Here is a 20,334-nt window from a genome sequence, read left to right as displayed (position 1 = left end):
CAGTACCCAGTAATTTGACAAATATCAGCATCCAGCGCAGCACGCTAGGTGGAGCCATTAGAAACGGACGTAACCCCCTTATGCTCTCCATGTACGTTAGCTGCACTCAACCCTCTGTAGAGTATTTTACTCTTGCAGTATGGCAGTCAGGAACAGACACATGGGGACCAATAAAAATAAATTTTCAAACACTGTCTGTGCAACAGGACAACACAATTACCGTCCCATCGACAGTTAGGCCAAAAAATAAACCCCAGGTGATGGAACTTGATTATTCCACATTGAAACCTATAGAGATAATCCAAATGGCCACAGGATATACTGAAGATAACCTATGGCTTCAGTGGATAGCACAAACAGCAAAAGAACAAAGCAAAGCTGAGTATGTGGCCTGTGCCTTGGCCCGACCACATCTTACCACAGATCCCGCCCCTCTGTATCCAGAGGACACGTGGGGTTACAATTGTATGATACAACTAACTAAGGAGGCCACACCAGCTAACTGCACCACACTAGCCAGCATTTTTCCTCCCATCCCCAATAACACCATAACAGGACCATTTACCCCTCATAAAGGGAATGGCACTTATACTTGTTTTAATTTTACTGGTCAAAACCCTAAAATCAATGTGGGACAGATCCCCTTAGATTGGTGTAATAGGACCGCTTCAGGCGGGGGCATTGGACGTTGGGCAAGGTCAGGACTCTACTATTATTGCGGAGATCATAGACTGCTCACTAATATCCCACAAAAGACCGTAGGATTGTGTGCTATGGTTAGGCTACAGGCACCACTGGTCCTGATAGGACCTAATAAAACATGTGCTACGACCACTCATGATAAGACCAGGGCGTTAACACATTGAAGAAGAAGGCACGTCATGAAAAGGAGCGCAGGAACCTTTGACCTGAGTCAGGGCTCCCCCACTTACATTGATACCATAGGAGTACCTCGGGGAGTGCCAAATGAATATAAAATCATAGATCAAGTCTCAGCAGGTTTTGAAAATATCCCAATAATTGCAGCCTTTTTTCCGGTGACCCCAAATAAGAATGTTGACCGCATCAACTACATCCATTATAATGTTTTACGTCTAGCTAACCTAACAAGGGATGCAGTAGAAGGCCTGTCTGAACAATTGGCAACAACCTCCCTCATGGCTGTGCAAACCCGAATGGCATTACATATGTTGCTAGCAGAAAAAGGGGGAGTCTGTGCAATGTTTGGAGATATGTGTTGCACTTTTATTCCCAACAACACTGCACCGGATGGTTCAGTGTCAAAGGCTTTAGAGGGACTTAAGACCCTCTCCGCAACCATGCATGAACATTCTGGAATTGATAATCCCCTTGAGGAGCGGATGACGGGCATGTTTGGACACTGGAAAGGACTGATAATGTCTTTGTTCATTTCTATTGCCTGGTTTGTAGCTATTATGGTGACATGGTGTTGCTGTGTGCCATGTATCCGTTCTCTGGTGGTAAGATTTATCACCTCCACTATTGAAGGGAAGGCTTCTCAGCATCCCACCATGATGCCACTGTTAGAGGTAGACGGTGATGATGAGGAGCAGGAAGGCAGGCTGAAGATTTAAAGTTGCTTAAAATATAATCTGCGGGCATTTTAGGGTGAAGTCTTATTAGACTTCAAAAGGGGGTAATGTTGGAAACATTTAAAATACTTAATAGGGTCTGCATTGCTATGCTCAAGTTATGTTTAATAATGTGTGAAATAAAATGTATTGTGTAACTTAGAGGTCTGCTTAATAGGTCTCTGTGTATGTGTGTGTTTGACTTAGATATAATCTGCCCTACAAAAGTGAAGATATTTCTGTATGTGTCTGCAGATTTCTGTCCATGTCTGTAGGTAAAAAGTCAAAAGAAGAACAACAGGAAATGTTGTGCAAAAGTCGAAAAGTCAGCTGAACACAGGTGCAAAACAACTCCGGATATGGTATCAGACAGTTCACTGACAACTGATGAAGTGTATGTTTTTTTCTTTTCAATGTACACGCCTTCAATGTACACGCCTTGCTTTTGAAAAAAAACTGCTGTTCTGGGGAGAAAAAGATCAGAAGTATTCGAAGTATTCGGACGAGGTGGAGGTGATTGCTTCTCCCTGACCAGGCAATTTGAACAGCGCAGTCTTCGTGTTTTCTTTTATTATTTAGTTTTACTAAAACAGTATAGCATGACTTAGCTTTACCAAACAAACGAGCACGCAGGAGTTTAAGGAACAACTCCAACACTAAAATAGATACTATGACCGTTTCTTGCATGATGCAGATTTCTAAAATAACAGGCATCTACAGAATAGTTCATCAAATTGTCAAAAAACTGTATACAACACAGTGAGCTTGTCCGTCTGGCCGTGTTCTTTCGTTTTCAGTACAATGACTTTAGCAAAACAAAACCACACAATTTGTGCATTGTGTAGAGAGATTTCAATTCTTTGCACTGAATTCAATAAAAGTGAAGGTCACATTGCCAAGAAAAGCAATTTCCACTTTAAAACTGCACTTTAAATGCACGCACGTACTACTGCTTCAGTGCAAAAATACACTGGATATAACCAAATACTGATGTACTGATGCGTTGACTTTGACTTTGCCAGATTTGAGTTAAGTTATTAAATAATTAGAATGACATAGTTTTATAAAGATTTATTCAGATTAAACTTAACTAATTACTACTAATCAAACATCCTAAAATAAAAGCTAAAACCATGTTCTATTTTCTGTGTAATGAAATCACATTAATTTGGCTTAGAATCATATATGGAAACAAATTCTGTAATGGTTTCATGCTTGGGTACCGAGTGCAAGCTCAGCCCTCAAATAAATTTTGAAAACACAAATTTTATAACAGTTGCTGATACGATATAACAATAATGAAAGCCCATGTTGTGATGTATGGTAAAAAAGCAGCTTGTACTTTCTTGCTGCTTTGTAGGGCTGACTCCTCCAATCCTAGTAACAAAGTAATATTATGTTTATAGAAGGTAGGGCTGTACCAAAACATCCAGCTAACAAAGTGAGAATACACAGAATATATTCTTAATGAGAAAGGGACGTGAGAAGAACTTAGCAATATGTTTAGGAAAAATAGAAAACCAAGTTTTTCTTTTTTTTGTCTTTTACAAATGCAATAAAAGTTTTTCATATCCTAAACTGTTTTAAAGAACCTATAATCTGTGTAGAATTTCCCAGTCCAGATTTGATAACTCTATGTGTTACTGTTCTTCATTCTTGCATATTCTGGTCCTGGTTTATACAAACTGAGTAAAGGTTTTATAAATTTAAAACTCCCTTTTGAATAATTTCTTTTTAGTTTTGAATTAGGTTCAGGTTCAAATAGTTTAAGTGTGCCCGCTGCTATGCTTTAGTGTGTACCGGCCGTCCTATGACTCCACCGTGCATCTCTCCTCCATCCAATCAGCGTCAGATCTGCATGTGTCTTCAATCAATCATCCACCAAGGCTTCACTTTTAAGGACCTCCAGTTATGGATTCCCCGCTCTTCAGCTGAGCTTCGACCCTCCTCCGCCCCACCATATCTCTTCCATACTCCTTCTGGCTCCCTTACCTTCGTAGGCCTTCACTCCACCACCAGTATCGGATCCCAAGGGGGGAAGACTAATCTAATACTAAGCCTAAGATGTTCATTCAAGCTCATGTCATTCTCAGCATTCATGTCTTCCTCTGGGGTCCGAGCGTCAAAGATATTAACTTTTATCAATACACTTCTCTAATCGCCATCTTTGTGTTTCAAAGACAGCCACAACACGTAAAATAATTTTATGCTTTCTTGTTCAAACACAAAGGCTTATAGAATTAAACAATAAAATTAATCCTCCAGGGGTAAAATGAAGTCATAAAGCCCAAAATGTATTGAACATTTTAAAATTAAATTAAATGATAAAACCAGTCTCAGTATAGTGACAAATTGTACTACCATTGTACTACAAACCAAACTTTGTCTAAGAAGTAGGCAGATTAACAAAAACTATGGCTATCTTTGATTATTGGGGCCTGCCATAGCAATGCATAGGAGAGCAGTGCATTGCATTGCATGGCAGGCACCTATTACTATTCACCTCTAAACTGGACTCTTTATTTATTTTTCTTCCGTCTCCGTTAATGCGGCCCGAACCGCAGCGTGCACCCCCACAATATATACATCAAAACGACCGGCTCGGTCCCGTGAGGTGTGCTATTACTTTTATTGGCGTTTCGAGTTACCATGGCGACGTAATTAACGAAAAACCACCCCCCCAAAATCCGCATAGGAATGAATGGAGTCAGGGGCGGAGGAATCCTCAAAATTCACTGTTTTTGAGGCTCTACTGTATCGCCATACTTTCGCCTAGAATCACTGTTTGACTTTCAGTTTATAGAAAAATCGGTTTGTTGATAACTGCTACGGTTTCTCTAAAATTACACTCCAAGCGACACAAAGTTTGCAAGAAAATCACACTCTGGAGATGGCAGTTTAACTAGTGTACAAAGGGGATTTTTTCAGGAAAAAATGATTTTTAACTGGCACTCACGGCCACAGATTTCGCTCTAAAGTCACAATTTTCAGTCAGTTTGTAGGGCCGAGCCTCTGCTTTCACACAATAACTTCAAAATTGTTCTAAGTCTCATAGTTTTCTGTCAAACACCCCTCGATTGCCAAGAGTCAGTAGATTTCTGTAGGCCTTCTCCCATGTATTTTCAATGAAAGCTTGACCTGTAATCCATGAGTGACACAATTTATTTCCATAATCATATTTTATACTGTGAATGACATACAGGTCCTTCTCAAAATATTAGCATATTGTGATGAAGTTCATTATTTTCCATAATGTCATGATGAAAATTTAACATTCATATATTTTAGATTCATTGCACACTAACTGAAATATTTCAGGTCTTTTATTGTCTTAATACGGATGATTTTGGCATACAGCTCATGAAAACCCAAAATTCCTATCTCACAAAATTAGCATATTTCATCTGACCAATAAAAGAAAAGTGTTTTTAATACAAAAAACGTCAACCTTAAAATAATCATGTACAGTTATGCACTCAATACTTGGTCGGGAATCCTTTTGCAGAAATGACTGCTTCAATGCGGCGTGGCATGGAGGCAATCAGCCTGTGGCACTGCTGAGGTCTTATGGAGGCCCAGGATGCTTCGATAGCAGCCTTTAGCTCATGCAGAGTGTTGGGTCTTGAGTCTCTCAACGTTCTCTTCACAATATCCCACAGATTCTCTATGGGGTTCAGGTCAGGAGAGTTGGCAGGCCAATTGAGCACAGTGATACCATGGTCAGTAAACCATTTACCAGTGGTTTTGGCACTGTGAGAAGGTGCCAGGTCGTGCTGAAAAATGAAATATTCATCTCCATAAAGCTTTTCAGCAGATGGAAGCATGAAGTGCTCCAAACTCTCCTGATAGCTAGCTGCATTGACCCTGCCCTTGATAAAACACAGTGGACCAACAACAGCAGCTGACACGGCACCCCAGACCATCACTGACTGTGGGTACTTGACACTGGACTTCTGGCATTTCCTTCTCCCCAGTCTTCCTCCAGACTCTGGCACCTTGATTTCCGAATGACATGCAGAATTTGCTTTCATCCGAAAAAAGTACTTTGGACCACTGAGCAACAGTCCAGTGCTGCTTCTCTGTAGCCCAGGTCAGGCGCTTCTGCCGCTGTTTCTGGTTCAAAAGTGGCTTGACCTGGGGAATGCGGCACCTGTAGCCCATTTCCTGCACACGCCTGTGCACGGTGGCTCTGGATGTTTCTACTCCAGACTCAGTCCACTGCTTCCGCAGGTCCCCCAAGGTCTGGAATCGGCCCTTCTCCACAATCTTCCTCAGGGTCCGGTCACCTCTTCTCGTTGTGCAGCGTTTTCTGCCACACTTTTTCCTTCCCACAGACTTCCCACTGAGGTGCCTTGATACAGCACTCTGGGAACAGCCTATTCGTTCAGAAATTTTTTTCTGTGTCTTACCCTCTTGCTTGAGGGTGTCAATAGTGGCCTTCTGGACAGCAGTCAGGTCGGCAGTCTTACCCATGATTGGGGTTTTGAGTAATGAACCAGGCTGGGAGTTTTAAAGGCCTCAGGAATCTTTTGCAGGTGTTTAGAGTTAACTCGTTGATTCAGATGATTAGGTTCATAGCTCGTTTAGAGACCCTTTTAATGATATGCTAATTTTGTGAGATAGGAATTTTGGGTTTTCATGAGCTGTATGCCAAAATCATCCATATTAAGACAATAAAAGACCTGAAATATTTCAGTTAGTGTGCAATGAATCTAAAATATATGAATGTTACATTTTCATCATGACATTATGGAAAATAATGAACTTTATCACAATATGCTAATATTTTGAGAAGGACCTGTAGAGCTATGAAAATCTCCATGATTGGGGAGGAGGGATAGCTGTCGCCCACAGTTTAAAAACATTTCAAATACCATGTACGGATTCCGAGATATTAGACTTTGTTCGGGAGCATGTTCAGGAATTTTTGCCTTTTTCTCCATTTTCCCTCTCTTTTCACCCAGTGTGGTGCCTTTATTATTATATTTTCAAAAATAAAGAATGCATATTAATGTTCCCCTGTCCGTTCTGATAAAAACGGTCCAAGACTGACATCGATCGCCCCTACGGTTTCCGAGTTATGGCCAGTTGTTCGGGAGCATGCGCCTCCATGTTATAAAGCCAGGCCAGGGGAGACACAGAGTGAGGTGCTGCGTGAGTGAGAAACAGCAGGTGTCAAGTTACACTGACGCTCTTTGCTGATTGGCTGATTCATTCCTCACTGTTCTATTTATAGCTCTGTGTATCTCCTACTGTATATGTCTGGATGTGATTCTGTCTTTCTTTCTGCCTCTCTGTGTCTCACACACATCCATGGATTACTATCTTTCTGAGGACTTCCATTGACTTTCATTCATTTCTATGGCTTAAACCTGACCTAACCCTTTGACCATCTTCATAGGGGGCAACTACATGGCGGCCATTTGGTGTAGGGTCCTTAAACAGCATGTACTGCTGTTCCAACATCCAGACAACAGTGATTAGTCCTAAAGCGCAATTTATTTCATCAACCTTCAATGGTTACTAATGAGTTTTGAAAGCTGATAATAGCACAGACAATGATTTTAGAATAGCACATGGGTTCTACATAATTAATGGAAGTAGTAACCCAGACCTGACAGGAGAACCATGCTGGATTTTCAAAATAAGACAAAACATGCTCTACAAAATAAAAGCCTTTAAACAATAGATGATTGCAGCACTGGGCTTCAAACTAATGTTGGAGCTCACCCAGTGTTGAAAATGGGACCATGCTGGTCCTTTGAAATAAGGCTTAGTGAAACTATCAAAATAAAAGCCCCAATCTTTAATAATTACTAGTGATTGTACAAAAGACAAAAGACTGCCTTCGCTCATGCTTTGAAAATTTTTACAATTGCCTGTATTGCTTTCGATTGCGAAGGATCTGTTCGGACTACTGTTTTGAGTAAATCCTGCTGAATCAAAGGGGCAGAAATGGAGGTCGAAGGCCTGAGCAGTCAATCACACAGCTGTTGGGTCTCATTAATTACCAAAGCAACAGAACACAGCTGCCAGTGCACTTAGGTTAACTCTGACAAAGAGTGGTTCTGAGCATGACCTTAGGCCAGAAGCTGCCATGACTGATCACATTCAAGCCAGCCATAACTGACAACTACACTGGACTTTCAAAATAAGACCTACCAATATTATACAAAATAAAAGCCTTCATATTTCCACAGCTGAGCATGGCAGATTTGGCCTTTATACGACTGGTTTAACACCAGCACTTTTATAAATGGGACTACATTGGCCTTTTAGTATTAATATATAAATAAAACCCTCAATGCTCCATAGCTACTGTAGACCTTTTAAGCTAAAAAAAAAACTGTATATTAGAAGGGGGTGAAGGTTCCATTTGTCTAATAAGATTAAACCAGCATTTATTGGTAACCAAACTGGAATTTCAAAATAAGGCCTACACATACTCTACAAAATAAAAATATTTTTATTTTACACTGAACATCATTGCATGCTGTCACTGTCAGTGTACCAGCTTCTTCTTAAAATTTTAGTCTTGATAAAAGCCCTGTCTCTAACACAGACACAGCGACACACTATGAGATCCACTCTCACAGAGACAAAGCAGTGGAGAGGAACCCATTGACCTCTGATCCACACAACAGAGACTTAAAAAAAAATCTAAATTAATATGAGTGTCAGCAACATTTTATTTCCGTTTGGGATGAATAAAGTATTTTTGAATTGGAACTGAATTTGAATTGAATTAAATGGCCAGGAGAACCAGTAAAGAGAAAGATCCAGTTGGTTGGTTTTGTTTAGGTGAACTCTGTGTTAGCTTTACAATTAGCTGCATCACATTCACACACACTTGCCCTGTGATGGACTGGCGACCTGTCCAGGGTGTACCCTGCCTCTCGCCCATAGACTGCTGGAGATAGGCACCAGCTCCCCCGTGACCCACTATGGAATAAGCGGTAGAAAATGACTGACTGACTTTTAATACAGTTCTTTTATTTTTAAAATGTGTTTTTTGAAAGGCCAAGTTGTCAACAACGACACACCCCTACAGATGTCGCTCTCTGATTGGCTGACGCTGCGCCTCTTCAGTATTCAGTATTTGTTCAATATTGTTTAATTTGCCTTTTATTCAGTTATCATATTTTATCAATTAAGATGGACTGGATATACATTTAAGAACAAATTCAACATGTTACAGCTGTGTTTGGTTATTTTAATTAGCTTCTAGAGTGAAAGATTTTGATAATTTGGTTAAACTTTATTTTTGTCTACACAAAAAAAATCTTCACTTTGTTTTGGTTTTGATTCTTTTAAATACTACTAATGACCAGGGTTATGAAATGTGTTGATGTTTGAACATGATATTGGTCCTTTAAGAACATTAAAGAGCAATTTTGAGCTTTATCCCTGGTTTTAAATATATTTTGGAACTGAATATTTTGATTAGCATTGTTTTTAATGGATGTTATTTTTGCTTTTTATTACAGCTTTTCACTTGTGCGAGACTTTGCAATTTGGAAGTTTTCCAGTGCTGCCAGCTGTGATCTTCACCTGTGCTTTACTACACCCACCTTAAATCATCTACACTACTGTTACATCTCAATCAGAAAACAACACACTGACTAGATAAACATATTCAGACACACAAGACATTTATTTTCAAAGCTACACATAATATTCACTAACACACACACATTCACTCACATACTATCTTCCCACAAACACTGTTTAATTAATTTGGAACATATTTAAATACATTTCACAGTTTGTATTTTCTCTGTTGCTTTGGTCTAGATAACCTGTTTTTCCTCCCCCAGTTTTCTTCTGTTCTTCTGTTGTCTTAACAGGATGCCACGCAAGGGACGACGCTCCGAGGCCGCCAAGAAGAGATGGAGGACCCTGGACCTGGAGGACCTGCAGGGCAGCCAGCCGAACGTCGCCAAGGTATCTTGAGTTATAAATTGTAATAGTTTATTTTTTTCCTAGTATAACAGTAGTTGTTGGTAGTTTTGTGCTTTCAACATGGTTGTAATTATGCCTGTGTTTGCAGCCCAGGACATCGCCACCCACCGCGCAGGCTTGGACCCCCACCCAGTCTCCGGAGAAGAAGGTAAAGCTGTAGTTTACTTTTCAGTAATTTAATAGTTGAATAGTAGTGGATGTAAGTTGTCTTAAATTATTTAAAATATATTTGCAACAGAGCCTAAATCAGAGACCTCAAGATGTAGTTTTGTGCATCTTCTGTACTTTCTACCAAATTTCAAGCTCCTCTTGAATTCAGGTGGAGGGAACTCCGACTGAGAGGACCAGGCCAGCCCGTCGCCAGCCCAGGAGAGCCGCCCCCACGTTGGAGGTTGACGCCCCCGCCGAGTCTTCTCCCGTGCCTCTCGAGGACCATGTCAGGGATGACAGCTGCCAGGTAACTCATGAATAATCTACTGTTGAAATGTCAAATATTTTGAATATCCACATCCTGGAAACTAAAGTTTGTTTGAACTGTTAACAGGATAATAAAAGTTTTTGTTTAATACAGTTGTATATTTTTAATTCATTAATTTATAAGCCAAAAAAATTATGCAAAAATGCTAAATTTATTCAATTTTCTGATTATGATTCAGGCTTCTTCGTTGGAACCCTGCGTCAGCGGTCCGCCTGTCCAGACTGTGAGGGCCACACATTGCCAGGCTGACTACAGATACGGTACATTTTCCCGTAATCACCAGTGCACCTGTATGGCTCTGACATTTTTAGCGTACCACAGTGAGGGGTTGCAGTGTGACACAGTGTTACTTGACAGAGTACTTGAGCAAGGAGATGCATTTTATGTTGGCATTAAACAGCAGCTCATGTTGAATGGTAGATTTGTTGATAATCACTTGACAGTTGAAGAGATGCCCCAACAAGTACTGACAGACGGGAACATCTACACTGTACACACAACAGGTGTAAGAGTTGGTCATGTTTTGTGTCAGAATGATAGCCCTCAAAGATCACGGCGAATGGGATTGCCTCTTGCTTCACAACTAGAGTGTCTGTCTGAAAATGTCACCCATGCTTTTCTTTTGGTGACTCCAGAGTGCATTGCAGTTTTCCGGTACAGAGACGGTAGGTTTGGAGTTTTTGATTCTCACTCCAGAAACTCAGCAGGCCTGCCCCATCCTAACGGAACTGCAGTAGTCATGACCTTTAGCAACCTAACGCTCATGGTTGAACATCTGTACAAACTCTTTGAGAACCGTGGCCCCTATGCCTTGTATGAGTTTGTACCAGTATCGTTTGTCAGCGACGACATTGGTGATGCCCCTCCTCCGGCCTTGAGCAATCTGAATATTTCACCTGGATCCACACAAGCAAGCCCAGGTGATGAGAAACCAGAGAGCACTTCTGATGAAGAGGAAATGCCAGCTTGGCTTGCTGAAGTTGTAAAGAAGTCCGATGTCAACCAACAGGACGAGATGAAAAAGATCATGCAGGCCTATTCAAAACAGTTAGTGCTCAAGAGTCAGTAGCCCGTACATGTAGTCTACCCCTTAAAAAGTCATCACGCAGTGTCATTTTTATCCAAACTGATGAAGACTGTGTGAAAATGAGCCTTCCCATGAGCAAACTGATGAACATGGCCCCAGATGAAGAGAATGTTTGGATGACAGGATTGCCTGAAAAATATCTCGTTTGGAATGCGTAGCGGAGCGACCCTCAATCGATGAAAATGAAGAACAAGACCCTGTCCCAGAATACCAAGTTGATGTCAACAGTGGAGCCATGCCAGCAATCGAAATACCCAAATACTACAACCCCAGGAGTGGAAATACTTTCACAATGTTACCGATCTTGAACACAACGTTGTGAAAGTGGATGCTCCGATCACAGCCCTCATTGCCACGGTTTACAGGCCACCAAGTTATGATCTAGCTACGTCAAAATCATATCTCAGCCAGAATATTGTGTTCAGTCAGGTGTGTTGCAGACTTATTACAGTTTCCACAACCCTGTATATTGTATTTTGGCTTCATTTTCAGCTGCATCTTCACCATGACTTGAGAGGAGGGCTGGGAAACAAATTACACTAGGACAATAGTCCTGTCATTTTTAATGGTACTCCATCTTAGGTAAAAACACCAAAGTGAGAACAAATAATCAGAATCAAATGTCCTCAATGATTCGCTTGGATACTGGAAATCCAGTTGATGTATTTAAAGGGTAATAAGAATAACGGTGTCGGCTGACGGCCTGTACAGGTCCAGTAACGGCTGTGAAGCTTATTACTCTTGAATACAGCTACTTCAGACGACCACTGAACTAATTTGGAGACCAGTGCATTTTTGAAACATTTCATTTAACTCCCCTAGAGAACCTGCTAGAGCTCTCTAGTATTCTTTTTGGTTTTCTTTCTGATCATGAGCCAATACTCCAGTCTGATGGAGCAGTTTTTTCCACACTATGGACATTCTCCACTCCGCTCTGTTTGCTTGGCCATTATGTTAATTTGCTTTGAGTGGAAATAACCGTTTTTTGCCCAGTTTTAGTAAGTTTTTGCAGGCTTGAGAGCATGCAACGCACGGTATGACTCATGAGGGTTCCAAGAAGAGATGGAGGAGGCTGGACCTGGTCAATTTGCAGAGCGGCCCATCATACGTAACCAAGGTATCCAAAATCTAGCTGATGATAGACTATGAACCTAAAAAGTATTTTGTATGTTGCAATTATAGTAGCTGTTGGTAAAAGTTCAAATATAACATGAATCTCATGATTGTAATGATTCATGTATCGATGCTTTTAGCGCGGGACACCCCAACCCACCTGGCAGCCTTGATCCTCCAAGCAGTCTACAGAGAACAAGATATGGCTTTCATTTTGCTTTTCATTAACTGAGTTTAGGATAAGTTATTTTGTGTGCTTTTCTCATTGAAGTAATTTGTCTCTTTATGTCAAGGTTTCTGGACTCCGTGCCCCATGACCAGGTATGTCCATGACAAGTTCAGGGTAATTTGCAACAACACAATGAAGTTGTGATTGTACATTTTTCTCAAAACTTACTGCAGTTGCAACATCGACCCCTCCTGGGTCACCTATGTAGTTAGAAATCTGTATGTTCATGATTTTAAATGATGATGATTTTTCTTAAGGCTTGAAAGTTTTATCTTGATGTCTGTGTGTCTTTCAACATGCCGTGGGACGGGTCATCGCCATCAACAACTTGACCAACAGCTGGAGCGTCAACGAGGCGGGAGCAAACATCAAGCATTTGCGGCACACAGTCTGCAACCTCTGGACTTATGTAAGCTTAATTTCCACTGCATTTGTTAATTATCAAATAAATCAAAAAATGTACCATGTATATTAATGTTTTATTTATTTAAATTGAATTTTACAGGTGGCTATTTTGAACTTTCCTCTACTTCTCACCATGAAGGCTCTGATGTGAAGCAGCAGATCACATCCCAACAGGAAACTAAAGTGTCTCAAGTCAAAGAGCTTCAGAAGAAACTATAGCAGGAGATCACTGAGCTGAACTAATTACATGTATTGCTTTGTCAGACCAAATGTTATTGTTCAAATCCGTTCTGAAGGAAACTAATTGTCATGTTTGTCATCGCTAAGGACTTCAGTCATTTCATAGTGCTTTCTCTTAGTTCTTCAAGTTTATTTGGATCAATAAATGTCTATCAGTCGGTCGTGGCAGATGGCCGCTCATACTGAGCCTGGTTCTGCTGGAGGTTTCTTCCAGTTAAAAGGGAATTTTTCCTCTCCACTGTCGCTACATGCATGCTCAGTATGAGGGATTGCTGCAAAGTCAACGCCAGTGACTGTCCACTGTCTCTACATGCTCATCCAGGAGGAGGGAATGCTGCAAGTCACTGACTGGATGCAATCTGCTGGGTTTCCTTGGATAGAAAAACTTTTTATCCAATTTGAATAAATAACTGAATCTGACTGCACTGTTCAATTGTTAGGATTAATTGGAATGTATGTACCTGACTGTTGTGAAGTGCCTTGAGACAACATGTGTTGTGAATTGGCGCTATATAAATAAACTGAATTGAACTGAATTATCTCAAGTATCAAGAAGTGGATTTACTTGTGTAAATTACCATTAAAACTCATGGTACAAACGCATCCTGATTCAGAAAGTTTTTATTTCCTCATCAACATGAATCATACTCTTGGCTACAGAATAAAATTTAACCACAATATTTAATAAAAACATTTAGTCATGTAAATGTAGAATGCTGAATTTGGTTGAACATTATTATTGCTGCTAAACCATTGTTCCCAGCTGTTTTTGAAATGCATTATTATGACAGGTTCCAGTCTGAGGCCATGTTTTAACCTCACGTAATGAAACCTGAATCCTGTTTCAGGTAAATGGAAAACAGTTTTTGGTGACTTTAATTGAACTAACACACACATTCACAGTTCTTTTAAGCTCTTCATAGTTCTGCCCTCAAACCTGATGGGAGCTAAACCTAACGGCCAGAGAAACTTTGTGGTCCCAGAAGCACGCACCAAGAGGCAGGCCCCGTCTAAATTTCTTCTGAAATTCTAGTGAAAAGTTACTGTTTTACGGCAGCACCTCTGTGCAGATAATTCAGCCTTTCTACATTCAGAGATTTAGACAATAAAACATACATTTGTTGACCTTCACTGGGTCATCATACTCTACCAAGCAAATTACACATGTGAATCTCATAGATAAGCAACGAAGCCATAAACAGACAGTGTAGTAATCCGTCCACTGCAATAAAAAGGAAAATAAATTCCTTTGTATTGCAATTGTCACTTTAAAAGAAGAGTTTCAATAAAACAAAGTCACATGCCACCAGCAAGTCAATAATAATAAGCATGGTAGTGTTCACCTTGACAAAAAAAATGTGATATCACTTTATACCCTTATTGTGAAGTCACATTTAGCAGAAACTATGGCTCACAAGCCAATAGAATAGATTTATTTCATCTGTTGTTGTAGTAATGGTAACAGGGTTATTTTTGTGAACAAAAGAACTCACTCAATGTACTCCGGTGGGTATTTTACAACTGAACTGAACTGTATCTACCATGACAAAAGATACAGTACAAACCAAAAGTTTGGACACACCTTCTCATTCAAAGAGTTGTCTTTATTTTCATGACTATGAATATTGTAGCTTCACACTGAAGGCATCAAAACTATGAATTAACACGTGTGGAATTATATACTGAACAAAAAAGTGTGAAACAACTGAAAATATGTCTTATATTCTAGGTTCTTCAAAGTAGCCAACGTTTGCTTTGATTACTGCTCCACACACTCTTGGCATTCTGTTGATGAGCTTCAAGAGGTAGTCACCTGAAATGGGTTTCACTTCACAGGTGTGCCCTGTCAGGTTTAATAAGTGGGATTTCAAGCCTTATTAATGGGGTTGGGACCATCAGTTGTGTTGTGCAGGAGGTGGATACAGTACACAGCTGATAGTCCTACTAAATAGACTTAGAATTTGTATTATGATAAGAAAAAAGCAGCTAAGTAAAGAAAAACGAGTGGCCATCATTACTATAAGAAATGAAGGTCAGTCAGTCCGAACAATTGGGAAAACTTTGAAAGTGTCCCCAAGTGTAGTCGCAAAAACCATCAAGCGCTACAAAGAAACTGGCTCACATGAGGACCGCCCCAGGAAAGGAAGACCAAGAGTCACCTCTGCTGCGGACGATAAGTTCATCAGTCACCAGCCTCAGAAATCGCAGGTTAACAGAAGCTCAGATTAGAGAACATGTCAATGCCACACAGAGTTCTAGCAGCAGACACATCTCTAGAACAACTGTTAAGAGGAGACTGTGTGAATCAGGCCTTCATGGTAAAATAGCTGCTAGAAAACCACTGCTGAGGACAGGCAACAAGCAGAAGAGACTTGTTTGGGCTAAAGAACACAAGAAATGGACATTAGACCAGTGGAAATCTGTGCTTTGGTCTGATGAGTCCAAGTTTGAGATCTTTGGTTCCAACCACTGTGTCTTTGTGGGGCACAGAAGAGGTGAACGGATGGACTCTACATGCCTGGTTCCCACTGTGAAGCATGGAGGAGGAGGTGTGATGGTGTGGGGGTGCTTTGCTGGTGTCACTGTTGGGGATTTATTCAAAATTGAAGGCATACTGAACCAGCATGGCTACCACAGCATCTTGCAGCGGCATGCTATTCCATCCGGTTTGCGTTTAGTTGGTCCATCATTTATTTTTCAACAGGACAATGACCCCAAACACACCTCCAGGCTGTGTAAGGGCTATTTGATCAAGAAGGAGAGTGATGGGGTGCTGCGCCAGATGACCTGGCCTCCACAGTCACCGGACCTGAATCCAATCGAGATGGTTTGGGTGAGCTGGACCACAGAGTGAAGGCAAATGGGCCAACAAGTGCTAAGCATCTCTGGGAACTCCTTCAAGACTGTTGGAAAACCATTTCAGGTGACTATCTCTTGAAGCTCATCAACAGAATGCCAAGAGTGTGCATAGCAGTAATCACAGCAAAAGGTGGCTACTTTGAAGAACCTAGAATATAAGACATATCTTCAGTTGTTTCACACTTTTTTTGTTCAGTATATAATTCCACGTGTGTTAATTCATAGTTTTGATGCCTTCAGTGTGAAGCTACAATATTCATAGTCATGAAAATAAAGAAAACTCTTTGAATGAGAAGTTGTGTCCAAACATTTGGTCTGTACAGTATGTTGTTCATGAGCTGCCAGCTTTGGCAATATAAATCAAAAGTTAAAATTTTCTTCTCAACTACTTAAGTTGATGGCTCAGTCCAGACATCTCTGACTCTGTCATTTAATGCTATTACATGTTATATGTCCGCATTTACGTGAAATTGTGGACCAGACCATTATGTCTACATTTAAGGAGTGATCAAGTGAATTTATCATACTGAAGTTCCATTAGTCTTTACTACGCAGCAGATTTAGGTAACGTGTAAGCACCATCTGTGGAGCAGAAGACTTAACTAGCAGCAGCCATCTAAGAACATGTGATTGTTTAGATTTGGTTTTCATTCATTGAGTAGGACACAGTAACTGTAAGCCTTGCCCTGAATTTCCGTTATCCATTAGCCGGACATCCGCTGGTTGCACTGAAGATTTGTCCCTGGAGGATCATTTGGAGCAAGAAAAGCAATGGGCTCCAGGAGTCAATCCTCCTAAGCTTTTAGTATGAGTGCATATTGCATTCATTCGTTTTATGGAGCACTGACGTAAATCTCATCTCTTTCTGAGCCAGTACAACATAATCAAGCTTTCACATCACTGGTTTTCAGGTTTTTTGGACAGACACAAGTTCAGCAGTTCTTTACATAAATACTTTTTTCCTTAGAGTTGGCTCCTTAAGAAGACATGATTGCTGGAGACGTTTTCCCCACAAATTGACACATTTATGTAAATCTACACCATCACACAACAGTTTTAAACATTCTATTTAATTACTAAGAAGATGCAAGATAACTTCAGTACTGTTTTTATATCATGAAAACACACAAAACATGTTCCTATTGCATTTAATGTACACAGAATAGTCATCTTTTGTTTTCTAAGTACAACTATTTCTTGCTTACACAAATAGCAAATCAGCCCAAAACAGTAATGCCACTAAATGCATTTAGGCATCTAGACATGGTGAAAACAATGTACTGTGTCACCAACAATCGGCAGGTATGACCATTCCACAAACTGTTGATCTACTCAGACACAACCATATTTATTGTTTACAGTAGACTACCTGAAAAAAGGGAAATATCCAGTGAGAGACAGCTGCATGGACAAAAATGTCTTATTGACGTCAGAGGTAAAAAAAAACCAACAAAAAAAAACCAGGGAGACTGGTTTGACAATATAGAACGGCAACAATAGCTCAAATGACTTTTGCCACAGCCTAGATATGCAGAGTATGGTCTCTGAAGGCACAACTCCTCGAACCTTGATCTGAATGAGCTAAAGCAGCAGAGGACCAGACTGAGTGCCACTCACACTACTGTCTAAATTTTAGCTTTGATATTTATATGGTTGGGTTAGAATTTGGCATAAACAACATAAAAGCATGGGAGTGTCCTGCTTCATATCAACCATTCAGGCTGATGGCGGTGGTGTATTGAAGTGCATGATATTTTCTTTGCTATCATCTAAGCATCACTTAAATGCAAAGGCCTACCCAAATATCCTTCCTGACCACGCCCTTCTAGTTATGATAACAGTCTGATGGCTACTTCCAGCAGGTTTACGCAGAATGTCACCAAGTGGAAAACATTTCAAACAGTCACCAGATTTCAATCCAATGGAGCACCTTTCAGATGTCATAGAATGGAAGATTTGTTATATGTTTGTGCAGCTGACAAATCTGCAGATACTGCGTGATTAAGGGTGTATTCACACCAGGAAAGTCCTTTGGTCCGCTTGTTTGGTCCGGACCAAAAGCGAACTTTATTTTCTTCATTCGGTGCGGTGTGTTTTCACATTGTACTTTTTGCAAGTGAACTAATACTTGTAAACAAAGCCACGCAGGTGATGATCATTGTTCCCATTAGACAGAAATGACGGGGGCGGGACAGAGCACAGACCCGGAAATTTAGGAAAACAGCTGCAGACGTGCTGCGTGCAGCACCTCTGTTCTGCATAATTGTGCCGTTATTACAGCTGAAAAATTATTGGGAGAATGAAGAGCAGCTCATTCAACACAGACTTTGAGACGTTCCATTTATAATTTTGGAACCCTGTCAGAGAATACGTGCTGAACGCCGACGTTCTCTACGTGCAACAAGCCAGTATCGTTGCTAAGCAACACACAGCTTAGCAGGTATGATTACCTTTCAACACACACCTTTGCTACCGGCTACGGTGGCTTTTTATGTCCAAAGAGACGTACGCTTTTTGTAGTTGGTTCGGATCAGGGCCGGTTTGTATTCAGACCATAAGCGAACCGCACCAGAGTCCGTTTGGAAGCGGACCAAGACCACCTCAAAAGGTGGGTCTCGGTCCGGTTGTTTGGTCCGGACCAGGGTTCACTTGAGTGTATTCACACCTGTACAAAAGGTCTGGACCAAGGTGGGAAACGAACTCTGGTCCGTTTAAAGGGGACCAAAAGTGGCAAGTGTGAATACACCCTAAATAATGCCAACATGGACCAAAATGTTTCAGACACCTTGTGAAATCTGTGCAACAAAAAAATAGATCAGTTATAAAGGCAAAGGAGGGTACAACCCAATAATAGCAAGATGTACCTAGTGTAGTGGCCAGTGAATGTATACATCTGCTAATAATGCATTTTTGTATTTTATAACAGAAGCTGTTGAAGCTGCAAAAGCTCATTTTCTGTACCTACTTAATCCTGGTAAGAGTCAGGATGCGAAAGAAGGTGTGGGGCTGTAACTTTCCCCAACAATTATTAGTCAAGACAGGGAATCCACCATAGAAGCAAAATATTGACAAACTATGATGGCATATTTGACCTAATAAACATGTTTTTTGGACTATTGGAAGAAACTAAAGCTCCCCAGGGAACACCCAGAAATGTGCAGGGAGAATGGATACAGTCAGAAGAGATTGAAAAAGCACTTATCTTTCTGTGAGCAAAATTGCTGACCTTTTTTTGACTGTGATAGTTAGATAGTTCCCTTGGAAATTTACAAAATGATTGATTTTTGTGTCGCTTCAACTGAACTTTGTATGATATCTTTTTTAACATAAGTGTCTGAATTCACACACTCCATTTCTGCTACCCGTATGACCCCCTCTCTTTTCCAATGGTTATAATCAGTCTGACAGAGGGATGTATCCCAATCCTTGTGGTTTTTAGTATAACAATGACCATCAGTGGGACCCTTTGTTGGGTGCCTTGAGACGACATTGTTGTAAATAAGCACCGTTTAACTAAATAATCTGAACTGAAACTATCTGTGTAGTTATGCTGCTATAGGCTTAGGCTGCTGGAGGACATAATGACCACTTTCACCCTCTTCGCTATATTCTCACACTACTCTCCAATTTTGCATTATTTGCTGTTATTTCAGCTTTTAACCTTGTTCTCTCTTTTCTCTTCCTAGAAGATACACCTGGCCTGGCTCTGTGTCTACCTGTGACACCTTTCTGGAGAGGGGAATCGTCCGAGCTTCTGCTGGCAACATCTTAATGCTCACTCTCTACCGATGATACACATAGCTCTGTCTTTTAGTGTTTAACCCTTTCTCTCTCCTAGACATGGTGATTGACTGAGCTTAACTGTAACTAACTGTGTGTGCTCTCTTTCAGACTCTAACCTTGAAAACTGGCTCAGAGTTTCTGTTCTTTCTTTCTAGGTGAAATGATTAAAGGAGCTACATCCATTAACATTTACTTTTCCTTCCCATAGAACGTATTCCTGGATCAGTGCTTCTTTGTTCTCTTTGTGTCTCTGCTCTGTTCTCTCAAACCCCCAGTCAGTCCTGGCAGATGGCCGCTCACACTGAGCCTGGTTCTGCTGGAGGTTTCTTCCTGTTAAAAGGGAGTTTTTCCCCTCTGCTGTCGCTACATGCATGCTCAGTATGAGGGATTGCTGCAAAGTCAACGCCAGTGACCGTCCACTGCCTCTACATGCTCATCCGGGAGGAGGGAATGCTGCAAGTCACTGACTCGATGCAATCTGCTGGGTTTCCTTAGACAGAAAAACTTTTTATCCAATTTGAATAAATAACTAACTCTGACTGCACTGTTCAATGGTTAGGATTAATTGGAATGTATGTACCTGTCG

At 40.7% G+C, this 20,334-nt stretch overlaps 1 protein-coding gene and 1 long non-coding RNA gene across 2 annotated transcripts; one reads left to right on the top strand and one right to left on the bottom strand.

Annotated features, from left to right (window-relative positions):
* Window positions 1–9,440: 9,440 nt before the first annotated feature.
* Window positions 9,441–11,101, top strand: LOC124877913. The gene is made up of 4 exons (XM_047381547.1): window positions 9,441–9,536; window positions 9,643–9,702; window positions 9,874–10,011; window positions 10,211–11,101. The coding sequence occupies exons 1-4, from the start codon at window positions 9,441–9,443 to the stop codon at window positions 11,099–11,101; spliced, it is 1,185 nt and encodes a 394-aa protein (XP_047237503.1).
* Window positions 11,102–13,100: 1,999 nt separating this feature from the next.
* On the bottom strand, window positions 13,101–20,102 carry LOC124878425. The gene is made up of 3 exons (XR_007040765.1): window positions 20,049–20,102; window positions 16,545–16,547; window positions 13,101–13,214 (listed from the first exon to the last, which is right to left on the bottom strand). It is a non-coding gene; the product is annotated as an uncharacterized LOC124878425 (long non-coding RNA).
* Window positions 20,103–20,334: the final 232 nt, after the last annotated feature.

The sequence above is a fragment of the Girardinichthys multiradiatus genome, chromosome 12 (assembly GCF_021462225.1).
Source record: "Girardinichthys multiradiatus isolate DD_20200921_A chromosome 12, DD_fGirMul_XY1, whole genome shotgun sequence".
Lineage (NCBI taxonomy): Eukaryota > Metazoa > Chordata > Actinopteri > Cyprinodontiformes > Goodeidae > Girardinichthys > Girardinichthys multiradiatus.
Note: the sequence above shows the minus strand (reverse complement) of the source record. Positions and strands in the feature narration are given on the sequence as shown.

Excerpts from the sequence above, each read along its gene's own strand:
- LOC124877913 (XM_047381547.1), top strand. The coding sequence starts at position 9,441 with ATGCCACGCAAGGGACGACGCTCCGAGGCCGCCAAGAAGAGATGGAGG. Across the intron at positions 9,703-9,873 it reads CCCAGTCTCCGGAGAAGAAG|GTGGAGGGAACTCCGACTGA; the intron begins GTAAAGCTGTAG and ends TCTTGAATTCAG. Across the intron at positions 10,012-10,210 it reads TCAGGGATGACAGCTGCCAG|GCTTCTTCGTTGGAACCCTG; the intron begins GTAACTCATGAA and ends ATTATGATTCAG.